This window comes from Rhineura floridana, chromosome 15 (genome assembly GCF_030035675.1).
Source record: "Rhineura floridana isolate rRhiFlo1 chromosome 15, rRhiFlo1.hap2, whole genome shotgun sequence".
Lineage (NCBI taxonomy): Eukaryota > Metazoa > Chordata > Lepidosauria > Squamata > Rhineuridae > Rhineura > Rhineura floridana.
This window is the reverse complement of record NC_084494.1, coordinates 29,245,344-29,263,375: the sequence shown is the minus strand read 5'-3', so window position 1 is coordinate 29,263,375 and position 18,032 is coordinate 29,245,344. Positions and strand designations below refer to the sequence as shown.

General features: G+C 43.1%; 1 protein-coding gene across 1 annotated transcript; it reads right to left on the bottom strand.

Annotated features, from left to right (window-relative positions):
* Positions 1–407: 407 nt before the first annotated feature.
* Positions 408–17,789, bottom strand: LOC133370863 (uncharacterized). The gene is made up of 4 exons (XM_061597741.1): positions 16,410–17,789; positions 9,733–11,000; positions 5,352–5,379; positions 408–2,780 (listed from the first exon to the last, which is right to left on the bottom strand). Exons 1-4 carry the CDS (start codon positions 17,156–17,158, stop codon positions 1,631–1,633), a joined length of 3,195 nt encoding a protein of 1,064 aa, XP_061453725.1. The 5' UTR covers positions 17,159–17,789; the 3' UTR covers positions 408–1,630.
* Between the last annotated feature and the right edge of the window lie 243 nt (positions 17,790–18,032).

Here is an 18,032-nt window from a genome sequence, read left to right as displayed (position 1 = left end):
CTCTTGTGTATTGAAGTGAAAAGATCTAACTGAGGTATCAAGCAGTGGAGACTGCTGGCTGCAATGTCAGTGGGGCAGTGAATCCGCTCTGGGTCTTAGTTCAAACTTTTAAGGAGCTGTTCAAGGTGCTGAACCTTATTGGGGCTTCACTGCCCCACTGACATTGCAACCACCAGTCTCCACTGGTATCAAGTAAAACTCTACCAGCTTCTTTAAACACCCATAATGGGAGCACACAATCTTGTAGAATACTCTATTGTAGAAACTTGCCCCAAAGGCCAGAAGTATTAAACAGAAGTAGGATGTGGTAAGATTAGTTAGAAATCTCCCAGATCAAAAGACAAGTTTGCTTAACCAAAACGTAAAATTTATTGCACAACAAACAAAAGCACAAAATCTACAGCCACTTAAAAGAACAAAATGGTATTATCTTCATACCAGCCCTAGGTGTTGCAACAAGAAGTTAGATGATATCTTATATGGTTGCAGAAGATTCACAGCGAAAGTCAGGAATCAAGGTCCTTTTCTGCCCTCCTTGTACAAGATGCATATGATATCAGGTGGATGTCTTTCAGAGGAAATGGCCTCACGGGCCAAATCAGGACCCCTGCCAGGCCTCATTAGGCCAGAAGTTCCCCACTGCTGCCGTAGGACCTGCGAAACACAAGACTTGCAAATCCTATTCATACATTTGCAAAAAGATTGCAGGTCAAACGGTGATAGCATTTAGCAACTCTCCCCATCCTTACGCTTTCCAAATTTTTTGGAGTAGAATTCAACCTCCCACTATCCCTGACCAATGGCCATGCTGGCTACAGTTGTTGGGGGCTGGAGTCCAGCAACTTCTGTAGGTTGGCAGCAGCAATGGTCCCACAGGTGCATGCTCAACCGCAGGGCCACCACCACCAATCCGGAACTTCCCCAACCTTGCTGCTGCCTTTTCCCACCCCATTCTGATAAACAGCATCTCTGCCACCAGGATGCTGCTTCTGCACTGTGCTCCATTCCCCAAGTGCCACTGCTGGTGCAGGGAGGGAGGTTCCCATCTTCCTTGACCATTGGCCAACCTGGCTGGAGTTGTCACAGTTGGAGTCCAACAACATCTGGAGGGCACCACATTGGCTAACCTTGCTCTATACATAGGGATGAGAAGCTCAATTCAGTTTGCATTTAAAGGGGAATCTACCAAATATGCACTTTCCAAAACAATACATGAAGTAAAACATAGCCATCTCTGAAATTTGCACTTTTCCAAATTTTGTAATGCAGTTCTCCAGCAAAGTAAGGTGTACAAAAATGCATATGCTATGGTAAAGCATGCATAAAATGCATATATTGGTGAAAATGACAAGATGCATTATATTAGGGGAAATTGCTTGCAAAAATGTGTATATTTGACAAAACTGTATAGAAAAATGTTTATTAGGAAAAATTTGCACTAAAATGCTGGTGAATTTTCATGTTTTTTTAAATCACCAACTGTTGCAGAAATGCAGAGAGCTGAACTTCAGAAAAATGAGAACCTTAGAGAACCAAAAATGTATACAGAATGGAGCCTCCATCCCACCACCTCTAATTCTCCTTCAAACAACCATGTTTTCGCAAACCTAATAGGAAGAACCATCCTTGCCTATGTGCTTTTCCTCCTGATAGCCCTGTTAAGAACCCTTTCAGCATCGTCCTCCAGATTGTCCACAAATCTTTCCAGCATTCGTAGTGTTGTCGTAAAAGCAAGTCTTCCTGCTGCCGGGGAACCAATGGGCAATAATAAATGTGAAACGATTCTACTGAAAAACCCACCCTGTGCCTCAGTCAGAAGCCTGCTTACATGATTAGGCAACATCGAAGCCAGGGGGGACTTCATCTCCGCTTTGAGCTGAGCCTCAGGTTGGTCCACCAGCCTAGCAAGTCTGGAGAGAGAATTGTCATCCAGGCCAAACTCTTGATAGTAGTTTAACATGGAGGGGAGGAGGATGGAGACGTCACAAGGAAAAGGGAGGCTTGCTGTGGGGGTTGCGGTTACACCACAGGATGCAGTGGCTACTTCCCACGCGTGTTTCTTCAGAATCATTTTTTTCTTCTGAAGGATTTGTGCGGAGATGGTTGGAAGGGCCAATACAAAAGCTCGTTGTTTGTGGGCAGGGAGGTCTTTTTCTAGTGTTTCCTCCAAAAGGTGAAAATCATACTTATTGAGATCATATCTGGAAAGGAGGAAAACCTCTTGAGAAGCAAACTTTTCTTCTTCGAGTTTCTGTATGCAGGCATCCCTGATTTCTTGCAGCACGCTCCCCTCATCAAAATAGTGACTCCGTCCTCTCTTCACACCTTCCAGTACCATGTCAATCTTAGTGTGCACAAAGTAAAACTTCTTTCCCAGCTGTTTAATTCCTTTTGCCAGGAGGATATCACTGCTGCATAAACGGCGCCAGCTGACTATAATAAAGAAGTCATAGCGCTCAAAGTTTACCTGCCAGAGGTACGTCGCAGCCTTGAATTCAGGAGTGCCAATTCCTGGGAGATCCCATATTGTGACACTGGGATGTTTAGGATGCTGATATGCTGCTACTTCCATAGTGGTCTGTTGTACTCCAGTTTTCGCAGCACCTTCCTCATCATCGCTAAGACCTCGAAGGGCATTCACCAGGGCAGATTTGCCAGCACCCGACTTTCCTGTGATGGCAATGTCAAGTTTGATCTTATCCGGTGCTTCTAGCAGAGTACTCAGGACATCTGCTATCTTGCTGTTCTCCATCATCTTAGCCATGGTCGTGGACTCTGACCTGAAAGAATACAATGAAGAGCATTTCACTTTACAAGGTTCTTTTTGCAATCTCATTAAGCCAACAAGGTGTCTAGATTTGTTGCTTCACCCACTTTTACCTTGACCCTACTCATCACTGGTATGTGGTCCTGGGAAGGTCTCAAAGACCAGATAATAGGGAAGAGGGATAAGTTCCATTCAGTTCGCGTTTAGAACCAAACTGATGAAATTCACACTTTCCAAAACAATCTGAGAACTGAAATGCAGCCATCCTTCACAATTTGCACTTACCTGAATTTTGCGATGTAGCTCTCCAACCGAACAATGTTTACAGAAAATGTACATAGTAGGGTTTTTTTCTTCATAAAACGAATACATTAGTGAAAATAACATACAAAATTGTGTTGTGCTAGGAGAAATTGCAGAAACATGGACATTGGTCAAAACTGCATAGAAAAATATTATTAGGAGAAATCTGCGCTAAATGCTGATGAATTTTCATGAGGATTTTTTTTTTTTTTTAGTATTAGCACATTGCTGCAGAAACATGGAGAAGTGAATTTTGATAGGAAAAAGATTGGGGTGGGTGGGAATGAGAAACAATGAAAACTGAACTTGACAGATCTTCCCATCCCTATTCACCCCTGAGCTAGTGCCCTTCCCCCCTGCAGAAGGTTGGAAGAATCAAAACTATGGGAGAGGATGGAGGAAGAGAGTAACATAAGCTAGAGCACTACTAATTTTAGCATGGAGAGAGGGAGGCAGGGAGGGCCAAGGCCAGCTCCATGGGTTTTTCCCCCCTGGCCTCTAGCAAGAGATATGCAGTGGAGGCCGCATAAATGTTTACATATGCCCTGTCCCAGAATACTCTGGTTTCATACACTGTCTCTTCCCCCCACCCACCCACCTGTAATTCCCCCTTTGCTCCTCTCGTACAATACAGTCAAAGAGGCTGGGAAGGGATGAGATGGCTGTTTCTGCAGCTTAAAATATTTGAAACTGGTTTGAGCTCACCTTTAATTCCCTGCAGGGCAGCTGGACCCTCTCTCTCTCTGGACAGGAGTAGGCCTCTCTTTTGTCTGGTGGCGTAGCAGGAATAGGCGACTCGGGCTGTCAAAGACTTCCCTCACAATAGCAGGCCCTGTCAGAATTTCCTGGATTCTGGCCTCTGACCTCACTTGGAAGTGAAAGTGAAAGAAACTTTTGTTCTCTCTCCACCTAAAGTCACGCCTGGATGCCTGGTGCCACCTCACAGCCGGCATGCTTCTGCAGTTAAAATACACACACACACACTTATTGGAAGCCTGAGCCTGAATGTTTTCCCTCCATTTTCTGACTGACTAATGAGTATTTGTGAAAACTGCTCAGGAGGGGACTCTTTGGATATCTCCGTGAAGATGGAAACTATGAAGGGATTTAGCAGTACCAAATCTGGTATATATCTTCTTGGCAAAATATTCTCACCCTAGAGCCCAATGTTTTTGATTCAGCATGCTTCCTCCTTTTTGACTTTCAGGGATCTTTTAAAGACTTTTTAAAAAAAATGCTGACAGGCCTATGGAAGTATTTTTGGGGGGAAATTCTTGAGTAGACAGTCATTTTAATGATTGTTCTGTATTGCTTTCAAAGTTTTTTTATGCTGCCGTACACTGCCCCAATGTTTTGCAAAAGGAGAATACATAAATACTTTTATAAATAAATTGGTTTTTCCGAGCACTGTTATTTGATACAGTTTTATTTTTTACTGTACGTGTTTATAAACAATAAAAACGTGTCGTTGTTTTAGAAAGGGAGGAGAACATCCAGGAGCTCAAAATAGCCTCTGTGAGCTTAGAGCAATCTTCATACCACAAAAGCATAGAGAAGAACTAGGTGAGTAAGGAAGGTGCACAACTTAGTCTTCCCCAACATCCACAGCAACACATGTAGACTGCCTTCCTCACAGAATTACACTTTTTGGCTGCTCCTCAGTGGCTGACTCTGATGGGCAGGCATTGCTGTACTGGCTTCTCCAACACAGGGTGGTCAGGTACAAACGACAGAGCTACTGCACCTTTAATTGTTGTGCAGGAGAGGGAAGGTCAGCAGACCAAAAGAGGACAGGGCTACTGCGCAACGTCATCAGTTGTGCAGAAGAGGGAACCTGCTGATATCCCTTCTCCTACACAGTTATTAGGAGTACGTTTTCCTCCCGGCATCTGGCCAGCCTACTCTGATGGCTGACTCCGGCAACAGGAGATTTTGTAAAATGGGTAGTCAGAAGACAGATTGGGATCTAATCATAGATCTCCAAATCATGTGAAGTAGACCACCAAGGATTTCCAGCTCCAGATTGTTTAACAATGACAACAGCAACACCACACACACACCCAGATTATACTGCTGAATAAAGAAAGTGACCCTTGCTTTACTTCTACTTGTGTTGTAGGTTCCTATGTGCTTTTTAAGTTCAATATGCTGTTAGTCTTCCATGTTCCCAGAAGCATGAGTCCCCTTGATTAATCAGGAAACGATATAGTATCTATAGAAATATCTGTATGTGAACATGCATGTATTATTCTAGTCTTACAATACACAAGAGAAACCTGACTCTCTTTCAAGGGTATGGAGCAGCTCCCCTATGAGGAAAAGGTACAACAACAGAGGGCTTTTTAGATTTGAGAAAAGGCAAGTAAGAGGAGTTATGATAGAGGGGTATAAAATTAAGCATAGCATGGATAAGCTGGATAGAGAAATGTTTTTCCCCTCTCTCATCACACTAGAATGTGGGGGCACCCAATGGAGCTGAATGTTGGAAGATTCGGGACAGACAAAATACAGACACACCTGGCATACTTAAACAACGGATTTGGCTCCCACAAGAGGCAGTGATGGCCGTCAGCTTGCATGGCTTTAAAAGAAGATTAGACACATTCATGGAGAACATGGCTACGAGTGGCTATTACCGTACTGGCTATGTTATACCTCCATTGTTGGAGGCAGGATGCCTCTGAATGCCAGTTGCTGGGCATCACAAGTGGGGAGAGCACTCTTGCACTCAGGTTTTTCCTTGTGGGCTTCCCATAGGGGCATATGGTTGGCAGAACTTGGAAAAGTTACTTTTTTGAACTACAACTCCCATTAGCCCCAGCCAGCATGGCCACTGGATTGAGCTGACAGGAGTTGTATTTCAAAAAAGTAACTTTTCCAAGCTCTACTGGTTGGCCACTGTGAGCAAAGGATGCTGGACTAAATGCACCATTGGCCTGATCCAGCAGGCTCTTCTTATGATCTTACATTTCTTGCCCAACGTTTGAGTCAGGTGGGCCCGTTTATTTGTGGAAATGGCCCAATAGATCAGAATAGCCTGTGTGAGCACAGAGCTTACTCTGCCTGTCACAGTCTTTAGACCTGGCGCAAGGGGAAGGTCTCAATGGGAAAGGAAGGAGTAGAACTCCAGAGCTGCACCTGTGCCTGGCTTCCTGACAGAAGTAACTGTTAGAACAGCCCTCATTGGCTGCTCCTCAGTGGCTGACTTTGGTGGGTGGGCATTGCTTCTCCTCCAATGTAGAGTATCCAGGGGCAGAACAGAACAGGGCTCCTGCAGCTTTTAATAGTTGTGCAGGAGAAGGAACCTTTTGAAATTCCCTTTCGGACACAACTATAAAAGATGTGGCAGTAGTCAAGGCAGCTAGGAATCTACTGGTAGATCTCTGGGTGATTTGAAATAGATCAGCAAGGATTTCTGGCTCCAAATTCTTTAACAATGGCAGCAACAAAAGAACATGTGCACATCCAAATTATACTGCTGAATAAACAAAGTGAGGGTGAACCAGAAGTGTGTATCTGTGTGTCTGTGTGTAGATGGTGAGCTCAGTTCAGTTCTAGTACTCAGAAAAAGTTTCTTGGCTGAGAATTAATTAATTTTAAGTACCTGTCTTTTGTACCAGGGTACAGTTGGTAGATCTCCGGGTACTTTGCAAAACCACAGCAACATCAAAAATAAAAACAATGCAAATGCTGCAAAAGCCTGAAGTCTGCCCACCTCCAATCTCTATAGGGACTGGGAAATAAACTGAAAATGAGAAAAACAGACACCAAGAAAAGTGTTGTTTGGTTGGTGAGTGTTTAAGCGATGTGAGCCTGAGCCTGTCTTTGCTGCACTGGGAACAGACTCCTCTTCCATCCCACATGTGCAACAGAGCACTCGTGTGCACATTCATTAAAACAAATTAGTGATATGATCGATATGGGGCCCTTTGCTTGAGCATGAGTCCTGGTAGATGACCGAACAGGGAAGGTTCATAATGAAAAATTGACCTAGGGCTGTATGTGACCATGCAGTTTGTTTTTACATTCTTGATGGAAGAAACCTTTGGAAGCAGAGCAATAAACAGAAAGAAACAAATAAAATGTCCATAAAATACTCTGACTAGAATTCTATGGTCCCTGAGAAGGAGCCCCAGGGGCCATAGGATCCATTGGATCTCCCCCTCTGAGAGCAGTGTGAGAGGTCCACCCTCAGACAGGGAGATCTGACAACAGACAGGGAGATCTCCAACAGGCTGTGGAAAGGTACACAGCCAGTTCCTCCCCAAGGACAAAGAGAAAGCATCCTGAGAGTGTGTCAAGGGCATGCTGACTGGCCTACTGAGTTAGAACTGTGACAGTTTCTAACCTCTAATCACTCCAACTACCGTAGAGGGTTAGAGACTCAATCCTGATAAGACTGAGATGCTGTTGGTGGATGGTTTCTCCAATCAGATGGTGGATACATATCCTGTCCTGGATGGGGTTACACTCCCCCTAAAGGAACAGGTTCGTAGTCTGGGAGTCGTTCTAGACTCTTCCCTGTCACTTGAGGCTCATGTAGCCTCGGTGGCACGGAATGCGTTCTACCAACTTCGGTTGGTAGCCAAGCTACGTCCCTACCTGACTAAGGAGGATCTTACATCAGTAGTACATGCTCTGGTAACCTCACGTTTGGATTACTGTAATGCGCTCTACGTAGGGCTACCTCTGAAGACGGTTCGGAAGCTACAGCTGGTGCAAAATGCGGCGGCCAGACTGCTAACAAGAACGAAGCGATCGGACCATATAACACCTGTTCTGGCCCGCTTGCACTGGCTTCCAATACGCTTCCGGGCCAGATTCAAAGTGTTGGTATTAACCTACAAAGCCTTATACGGTGCGGGACCACGATATCTGTCGGAACGCCTCTCCCATTATGAACCGGCTCGTACACTACGGTCTGCTACGAAGGCCCTCCTCCGGGTCCCAACCCATAGGGAGGCCCAGAGGGTGGTGACAAGATCAAGGGCCTTCTCAGTGGTGGCCCCTGAACTATGGAATAGTCTCCCCGAGGAGGTGCGCTTGGCGCCGACCCTATCATCCTTTCGGCGCCAAGTTAAAACCTTTCTCTTCTCCGAGGCATTTTAATTTTTTGTTAATGATGGTAATGTTTGTAATTTGATCTTAGTTATGCAGTTTTTAGATTGTGAAATTTGATTTTAGATTGTGATGCTTTTGTATTTTCCTGTATTTTATTGTATTTATGTTCACTGCCCAGAGAGCTATTGCTAGTCGGGCGGTATATAAGTTTTAAAAATAAATAAATAAATTAGCACCTTTTCAGTAATTTGACTTAGAGGACACCGTCATCAATGTGGGTTGAGATAAAATAGGTTAAAGTCCCCTACCCACCAAGATTAGATCACACCAGTTCAATTAACCAAAAAAGCAAATTTATTAACACACACAAAGAATTGCAGCCAAGGAAATAAACAGAGCAAAATGTCAATTCTAATACTGATATAAGAGGCAGGAAGGTTACATCTCACATTATTGCAGAGCATCCATAACAAAAGTCAATAGTTGAGGCAAAATCAAAGGGCTCTTTCTGCCCTCCTGGCAGAAGATACAGCATGGAATCCAAGGAATGTGACACTTCTGTTTATTCTAATCTGAAGACCCAAACAAAAGGCTCACTTGAATATAATAAAGAATGTGCTGTAAAACAGACACAGTGGCATAACGCGCTTTTGGTATAGCTCCAAAGTGGAATATATTGGACTGGGTAAGTCTTGGGAAGAAGCCAAGGTCAACCAACATGCATTTCATCCCTTTAGAAAATGGGAATTGGATCAAGCAAAGATCAACCAAATGAAGGCATGTTGGGACACTCAGAAAAAGACTTACATGTGACATCATTCTTTACAAGCTCCCCTTGAATTAATTCAGAAATTATCCATGATCTTTCACAGGCATAAATATGGAAACAAAGCTTTGATCATTTTTCTTAGCCAATTAGAAGGCTTGGGAAATGCCCCGGCCTACCTCTGCCAGGCCCACTATTCCAACCCCCCCTTCTCTTTATTTGCATGTCAAGCAGCAGAAGGAGCTATGAATGAGGAGTGGAGAAGAAAGATTTTCCTGCCTTCATTCCTCTTGCCCTGTCACATAGACTCCCCTGGGACACAGGGGACCAGGGCACAAAATCCAGAGGATGATGGGAGATATGGTACTTCTGGTGATTCCAGCAATCTTTTGGAGAACTACATTTCCCACAGTCCCCTAGGCTTTGTGCCACACTGCAATAGAGACATAAGGAAGGCCAGGGAAAAACATCTCTCCATGTATGCCTTCTCCTAGACAGACAGGGCAGCGGGAACCAGAAATCCTTCTCCAAATCAGATTTTCATCCAAGCCAGAGAGCAATTTGGGTTTTTTCAAGGTTGCCTCTCATTTCTATCTAAGGCTGGCTTTGGAGAATTTCTCCATTGTCTTGAACTCTCTCTGACAACGGGATTCTTACATTTCTTCTGAGGCCTCTTTGTGTGCAGTTCCCTAAATGTGCCAGGCTTGAAACCAAAAAGAGACTCCATGTAGAACATTTGTCCAGAAGAAGGAGAAAAGCTTCCAAACCAAAATTCAAATGTAATTTCCTTTCTTTGCCCATGCTTGAATTTTGGATCTGCTCATAAATCATTCACTTGGTATCTCACCCTCTCCTTGCTGGGTGCCTTGGGTCTTTCTTTGGGACTTTTCGCACTCAGCAGCTTTTGCCCAAACATTTGCAGCATCTTCCTCAACACTTGCTAAAACATTCTTCAGCAAGATTAATGTGGCTAAGAAAGAATATTCTTCAGTAGTTAGGGATCTTGACATTGGGTCAAAACCTAAAGCCTCTTCTATAACTGATGGTATTGTACACAAGATGTCAGGGAAGAGGCTGATTAACCATTCTGTAGTGGTCTCATTATCCGTTGGGGTGTTTTTGATAGTTGACCTCAACATATCAATAGGCTTGCCGACCCAGTTTGCAAGTCTACGGAGAGACACCTCATCCAAGCCAAAGACTTTCTGGAAAAGTTTAATTGCTTCCAACAAGGTGAAAACATTACAAATAATAGAAAGGAGTGGAAGACGCTGTGCTCCAAAATAACAAGGCACAATTGCTAGCTTCCATGCATAGACCTCCATCAGAGCCTTTTTCTTTTTCAGGATTTCAGATGAGTAAGATGGCAGGGCCAGAATTAATGCATACCTCTTGAGATCATTCAGTTCATTCTCCAAATTGTCCTGCAGGAGGGGGAAATCATATATGTTCAAATCCCACCTAGATATTAGAAAAACCCTTGGAGAAGACTCACCCAACTTTTTCAAATTAACAAAGCAGTAATCCCTTATCTCCTTGAGGGTTTTGGCCTCACTGAAGTTTGTTTTTCGTCTTTCAGCATCCATGCTGACATCCACTTTGGTGCGAACATAGAAAAAATTCTTGTTCATTTTTTGAATCTCACAGGCCAGGTCGGCATCATTCTCAGTGAAGCGTTCTGCAGCAACAATGATGAAGAAATCATACTTGTTAAAATTCATATCTTTTACATATTCTTTTGCTTTAAACTGAGGTGTCCCAATTCCTGGGAGATCCCACATTGTTACTTTTGGGAAGATGGGGTGTGGATATCCTATGGGCTTCATTGTACTCTGTGTCACCCCAGTCTGAGATGAACCCTCTTCTTCATCTTTCATGCCCCGAAGGGCATTGACTATGGATGATTTGCCAGCACCCGACCCCCCTGTGATGGCGATGTCAAGCGTGGTGTTTTCCAATAAATCCAACTCATGATGGATTTGATTTGCCAGATCTGAGAGATTCCCTTGCTCCATAGCAGCCTTTAGGCTTTCAAGGTTACTTCTTACAGTTGCTTTTGAGCTGGTACCACCCATGGCACTTCTTGCTGATCGCCTAGTTGATCTGAGAAAGACAAGGTATGTTATAAGGCTTTCCTATAACATTTAGAAACTTCAGTTAATCAGTAACTAAGCAATACTAAAATATCTTAGATATTATTTTCTTTAACAGTTGGAATCTACACAGTGGAAAAGTTGATTATCTCAAGGCATGTTTCCACCAGTGAGAAACTAGATTCATAACAGATATATTATGTGACACCTTGGAAACTGCAGCTGGTCAAAACAAGAAGGCCTGGGGGGAAAACCAGGAAAAAAATTAAACCTGTTTTTCCCCATCCCCCCCCCAATTGGAGGAAAAATGGGGGGAAATGTGTTTTCCCCAATTTTTCTGTTTTTTTTCCATGCGCCTTCACACCTCTAGTCCAAACTGAGGCTACCAGAATGCTGGTAGCAGGAGGATGGTTGAGAGATATTACATCAGCCCTTCCTCATTCTGGTGCCCTCCAGATGTTTGGGACTACATCTCCCATCAGCCTGCCCCAATGTGGCCAACAGTCAGGAGTGATGGGCACTGTAGTCCCAAACATCTGGAAGATCCCAAGTTGTGGAAATGAGTGTTATGCAAAATGACATCCATGACATTGGTTATTACCAGTTTAAACGTTATCTTGCTTTTCAAAAAGCGCATTAATTCTCTAAATTAGACAGAAGTCCCTTATCTGGGCAAAACAAAAAAGCATGAGCTAAAGTGGCACTACGATGCAGGCTTCACCCCAGCCTAACAGCATATATTATCACGTCTGCAGAGATCCAGCAGCAAATACAGCTGCCTGCATATCGTCTCTTTTCAAATATTATAATAAATGCATGCAGGTGGGGTGGGAGGACAGAACCTGCTACCATAATACCACTTCCCCCATGCGTGCATAACAGTGTTCATTATATCCAACTGAACATAGTATGAAGAACTTGTATCTATTCCGTTGGTGAAATATTACTTGTACACTCTCAGAGCCGGACCTGCCATTGGGCAGAGTAAGGCAGCCACTTCAGGCAACTGATTTCAGGTGTCATGAAAGGGCAGTACATACTGCTGTCCTGGGCTCCTGCTGGGAGGAAGGGTGGGATATACATTAAATAAATGAATAAATTGTTAGCTTTTTAATTTAGAAACATAGGAAGCTGTCTTGTACTGAGTCAGACCCATTGGCCCCTCTGGATCAGTACTGCCTTCACCGATCAATCAATCAATTTATTGTCAGACCATAGGTCATCACAACATCACAGTAACACAACATCACAACATGTAATAAAAAACAGTATAAAACAAGCTTATAACTAAAAGAATTACATCTATAAAACCATACAGAACATGTTTAATTTTCCTTAGCTTCCAGATCAACCAAATATTTTGCTCTCAACCTATGAGCTGCCACAGCAAAAAGGGCTACCCGATAGGAAACCCAGTAGTTAGTATCGGCTAAGAGCAAGTAAACAATCTGTTCGACGCTGAGGGATTCTCGTTGATTAATTAAAATGTTAAGGAACTTAGCTCTTGGATGGTCATAAAGAGGGCACTCAAAAAGATAGTGAGGAAGGTCTTCCAATTTTCCCGATTGGCATATGCATTTCCGCTGTTCCATAGGAATCTGAAGATAACGGCCAGCTAATAAAGCAGTTGGCTTTGTTTGAAATCTTAAGACTGTAAAGGCGAATCGTAGATGGGGTGGTAAAGGGATTGACAGGTAATTCGCTCTTATATGATCTACTTTATACAGCCTAAACCAAGTAGAAAACTTAGAATTAGTAATTGTCAATCTATCCATCCACTCACAGTAATCTTTTATCTGGGCTTGGGTTTTTACTTTGCTCAGTAGTAAGGGCGAATGTAAAGGTATGTGATAATGTAAGTGGATAGCCTGTAGTTTTGAATTCCATTTACAATCCATCCCGACCAGATTACAACAAGCCTTTGCTAAGACCTTTGAGAAGGAATTTATTGAAAGAAACCAAAATGTTAGCAATGATTGATGGATCCGGGCGCTGAGTGGGAGGAGCCCCGCTTCAGCTCTTAGAAAAGCAGCTGGAGTGGAAGGAGGGAGATTCAAAACCATTCTAATAAATTTATTTTGTATACATTCCAAGGAAGGAAAGGAAGGTATTGACCAACCCCATATAGCTGCTCCATAAGTAATCTGGGGAAGGACTTTATTCTGAAAAACTTTCAAAGCGGGGGCCACTAAGTGACCACCCACAGTCCTATAAAAACGGAGGATGTGACCAACTGATCTTGCTGCTTTGAGTTTTACAGCAGCAATGTGCTGATTCCATGACAAGGTATCTTGAAAAAGAATACCTAAATATTTAAAGACACGACATTGGTCTATGGGTTGATTCCCTAGATACCATTTATGTTTAGAGTATTTTTTTCCAAAGACCATAATTTTGGTTTTCTGGTGGTTTACCTGAAGGGATTCTTTTTTACAGTATTCGTCTAGACTTGCCAGTAACCTCCTTAAGCCAATTGGGGTCAAAGAAAGCAGAGTCATGTCATCTGCGTAGAGTAAGATGGATAGTTTCCTAGATCCTATTGATGGAGGGAAAAATTTCGGATCCACCAGTTCGGTAACTATATCATTTATGTAAAGATTGAACAAGGCGGGGGCTAAAAGACAGCCTTGCTTTACCCCTTTATTAGCCAATATAGACTCTGTTAGATTGTTACCCACCCTAATTCTCAAACTATTATTAGAATATAGCTCTCTAATCAGATATAGGAGACGTTTGTCAATATTTGTGCCAGCCAATTTGGCCCACAAACGATCTCTATCAATAGAATCGAAAGCAGCCGCCAAGTCAACAAAGGCGACATAGAGGTGTTTAGTGGGCCCCTTGATGGACTGTTGAGCCAGGAAGAAAAGGGTAGCACAGTGGTCAATGGTGGACTGGTCTTTTCGGAAGCCCGCCTGTTCAGGGTGGATAACCATATTGGCAGTTTCCCATTCTTCCAGCTTAAGTAAGAGAAATCTACTGTACAGTTTAGCTCCTATGTCTAGGAGACTAATAGGCCGATAGTTATTAGGATCTTGTTTCTCGCCTTTTTTATAGATAGGGATGACAATACTCCGTTTCCAACCCTCCGGCATGTTGCCCGTTGCATTGATATAAGTAAATAAATTTGCCAAAAGTGGAGCCCACCAGTCTGGGAAGTTAGAAAAAAGTTCCGGGGGAATCATGTCCTCCCCTGGTTCTTTACCACTTTTTAATAAAGAGATAAGGAACCTGATTTGGCATGGTGGAACTGGCGGCCAGTTAGGAAAATTATCCTGAATTGGCCATGGGCAGGAGGAACTAGAGACGGCTGTGGTAGTATAAAGTTTTGTAAAATGCTCAATCCACGTGAAGGGGGATATTTGACCGGAATCATAATATCTAGATGTACATGAACCATTAGTTACTAAATGCCAAAACTGTCGTTCATTACCCTCCAAGAGGGCTTGATTAAGTAACTGCCATTGAGCACATGCATATGAAAACTTTTTTTGCCTCAAAAGAAGCCTATATGTGGAACGAAGATAAACAAGATGGTCATAGTTAAATACAGAAGAATCACTTCTTCTTTTCCGAGGATAGTTGACTAATTGACGTTTAGCCACTTTGCATTCGGAATCAAACCACTTTCTAGTTTTCGAGGAAATAGATTTTTGGGGGCCTGTAAAACTCACCACTGGTTTAAGAAGAGAAATTATATTCTGGTAAGAATGAAGAGCATCCATCTCACTCACTTCCCCCTTCTTGAGGGGAGAAATAGGAATGCTCTCTAATAGATTTGCTATTGCAGTTTGTAGGGACAGGGACCATCGAAGTCTGTGGTCGGCTAGTTGGAAGCCCTCGATAGATGATAAAATTGGGGGAGACCATGGGCGACGCAGGCATAAGACTGTCACGGTGGGGAAATGGTCGCTATCAATTCTATGCAATACATTGAACTTATAAACCTCCTTAAACAGCATGCTAGAAACCAGCGTTAAGTCTATCACGCTGGCTCCTTGATGGGAGCAGTAAGTAAAGGTACCGTTTGAATGATCTAATCTTGAGCCATGGAGGCATTCTAAGCCATGCGTCTGGATTAGTTCAATGAGTCTCAAGCCTTGTTTGTTCGTTACCAGGTCTTGGGAGACTCTATCATTCAGAATAATACTAGGGGAGGGGTCATGATTAGATGCAGGCCAGCTGGGCCAACCAGACCCCATCCTGGCATTAAAATCTCCACATATAATTATCTTACAGGAAGGATATTGACATTCTAGGGAGGATAGGTATTCTGAAAGGTGATCCCAAATACTGCCTGGAGCCACATTTCTGGCCACAGTAGGGGGAAAATACACATTTATAATGATCAGGTCTCCCGTCATCAGTCCATAAAGCCGGACCCCCTGAACATAATGATCACAATTTGGGGTCAAAGCATATATATCAGCCATAAGATCCATAGAGATAAGTATACAAAGACCCCCACTCCCTCTACCCTTAGGTTTAGTTTTAGTCGCGGGGAGCGTAAAGGCTCGGAAACCATTTAGGGTAACAAAAGATTCTGGGTCAACCAAGTTTCTTGCAAGCAAACAATCTTAAATTGGTGGGAAAAGGGGGATAGGTCCTCTTCCCTGAATTTATTAGACCATCCCATTATATTCCATGAAAGTATTGGCAGCTGTCAATTTGTGGGAGGTAGTTTCACTAGGTTAGAAGAATGGTTAACACAGAGCGAAGAAGGTAGGGAGGACGTGATCCATGATGAAGAGTTCACAGTATTGGTCGTGATTTGGGGGACAGCCAGAAGATGGCTTTTACTACGAGAAAACTGGTCAGTAATGGAATGGAAACCCAATTCATCTTTTTCCTCAGCGTTCAAGTCCAAATCCTTACACGTATTTTTTGTAGGCTATTCATGAATGTGGGAGAGGCGCAAAATAAGTTGGACCAGTCTGTCGAGGATTTTGTCTCTATCAGGCATAGGCAGTAGACTGAAAGACTGGAACAAGGCCTGTTCCTCTTCCACCGGAGGGTTAACCATCCAGAACTCATCAGTACAATCCTTAGAAGTTGGAGTTTGTGGCTGGTTCTGTACATGGGGAGATAGGCTATCATGTTCCAAGGAAAGAGGCATCATGGGATTTAATGTGGAGATATTCAAATCGTTTGTATATGAACGAGTTGTCGGTCCGATATCTCTGGCTAAAACTATTGGATCAAGTGGTTTGGGTAGAATAGGTTCATTGGGCCGAAGTACAATTGAGTCTAGATCAATCAGCAAGTCACAATCTCCACAAGGGGGAAGCCTCATATCACTTTGGAGGGAAAAACATGGAAGAGTTATTCTCATTGGGGGCATCAGATTCTCGAAGAATCTTGAGGTAAATAAATCTAATTCAACCAATTTATCTTTAGAATTCCACACCTGGTTTGTTACCTGTGGTGAAGAGAGACCACCGCCCTAGCTCTAAAGTTGTTATAATAAAGATATTCCACCTGGATGATGTCTCTGATCTTTAAGGGAGTTGTCATGGCCTTGTTCATGATAGAAAGGAGATGAAGTTTCCTCTGAGAGGAATGAATATAGCCCCTTGGCTTAGGGTAATTTTCAAAGACCAGTTTTGATCTATTAAGGACAAGATTCCATCGTTGCAGTGGGACGGAAGATAAGGAGTTTTGAAGAGGATATGCACCCTCTAAGACATCCGTCCAAGGGTCCTGATGTAAAGGCCACTGTGTTGGACTTGGAGTGTCAAGACTATCCAGGTTCTCCTTCACCGAGGGAGAGGTAAAAGATTTTATTCCAGCGTCATCGGGTTTTGGTGAAAGCCCCTTATATAGGGGTGTCTTTAAGCCAAGCATGGGTTTCTTGCTGTCCTTCTTTGTCGGATTTTCCAGAAACTTAAATAGTCTCTTAAAATTCATCTTATTATTGTGAGAAATGTTTTGGGTTTTGATATTTTTGATGTTTTTTGTCTTTTTTTGGTGGAAAGCCAGGCCCCTTTTCTTTTTCCGATTAGGTTTTGAGGGGGCTGTCATTTTGGCCGAAGAATGTTTTGATGTATAGGTCTGTGTAGTAGTCTGACGCGGGGTCTGAGTGTCACGAGATAGAGCAACTAAAGTTGTTAGTAATGAGTTACATTCATTCAGAAATGTTTTAATATGCTCTAGATCCTCTGCCATCATGTAGATCGCACCTAATAAAATATCATCCCTGGGGGGGGCGACCTGAGGCGCTTGATTGGAGGCCTCTACCAAGGATCGATCAGGGTAGATAACAGAAGGGGGGACACCTCAGATGTTTTTCCTACTGAGATCTGTGATTCCAAGAGGGAGCCGAACAGCTGGGGAGTAGGATCTTGTGGAAAGTTACCAGACAGGGACTCAGTAAAAGTCAGTGCTGAGCCTTTGTTATTACAGTCTGTCGAAGACTTTAGTTGATTTAAATTTGACCTCTCTGCTATCTCAATTTCCGTGGCTAAGTCCGGGATATCTGATACACTCCTTACATTGTGTGAGTAAGCCTTGGTAGGGAGGGACCAGTCCAGGGAAGTAGTTGCAACTTTCCCTAATTCTCTGTCGGAGATTTGGAGAACTATGCTGTCATAAAAGTCCGTGATTTTTAGCTGCCCCTTTAATTCACTAGATGAATCTAGATCAGGCTGTATTGGAGCTTTTAACTGAGGCGTTCTCAGTTTTCTCTGTTTCTTTATTTTAAGTTTTTTTTCCGGTAGGCACTCAAGAGGAGGAGGAGAATCCAAAGCTTTCCTCACATTTCTTGTTAGAACCATGGTGTAGAGTAAATAAATGTTTTAATTACCAACCTTAGGGTTAATTTCTCAGCGTTTCTCGGTGTTTCAAGGGCAAAGAGTGATGTTGGCAGTTAGCCACCACTAAGTTTCTTCCATTCAGGCTAAAAGCATGCCCTAGTTCATTGCTGCATTTGGTTATATAAATATGCAGCTAAGAGCACTATTGAATGAATTAGTTGGGAGATAAGATAAAATTCCTTAAGCTTGTAACAAAAGCTCCCCCGGCGTCGACCGAACCGGAAGCAGAA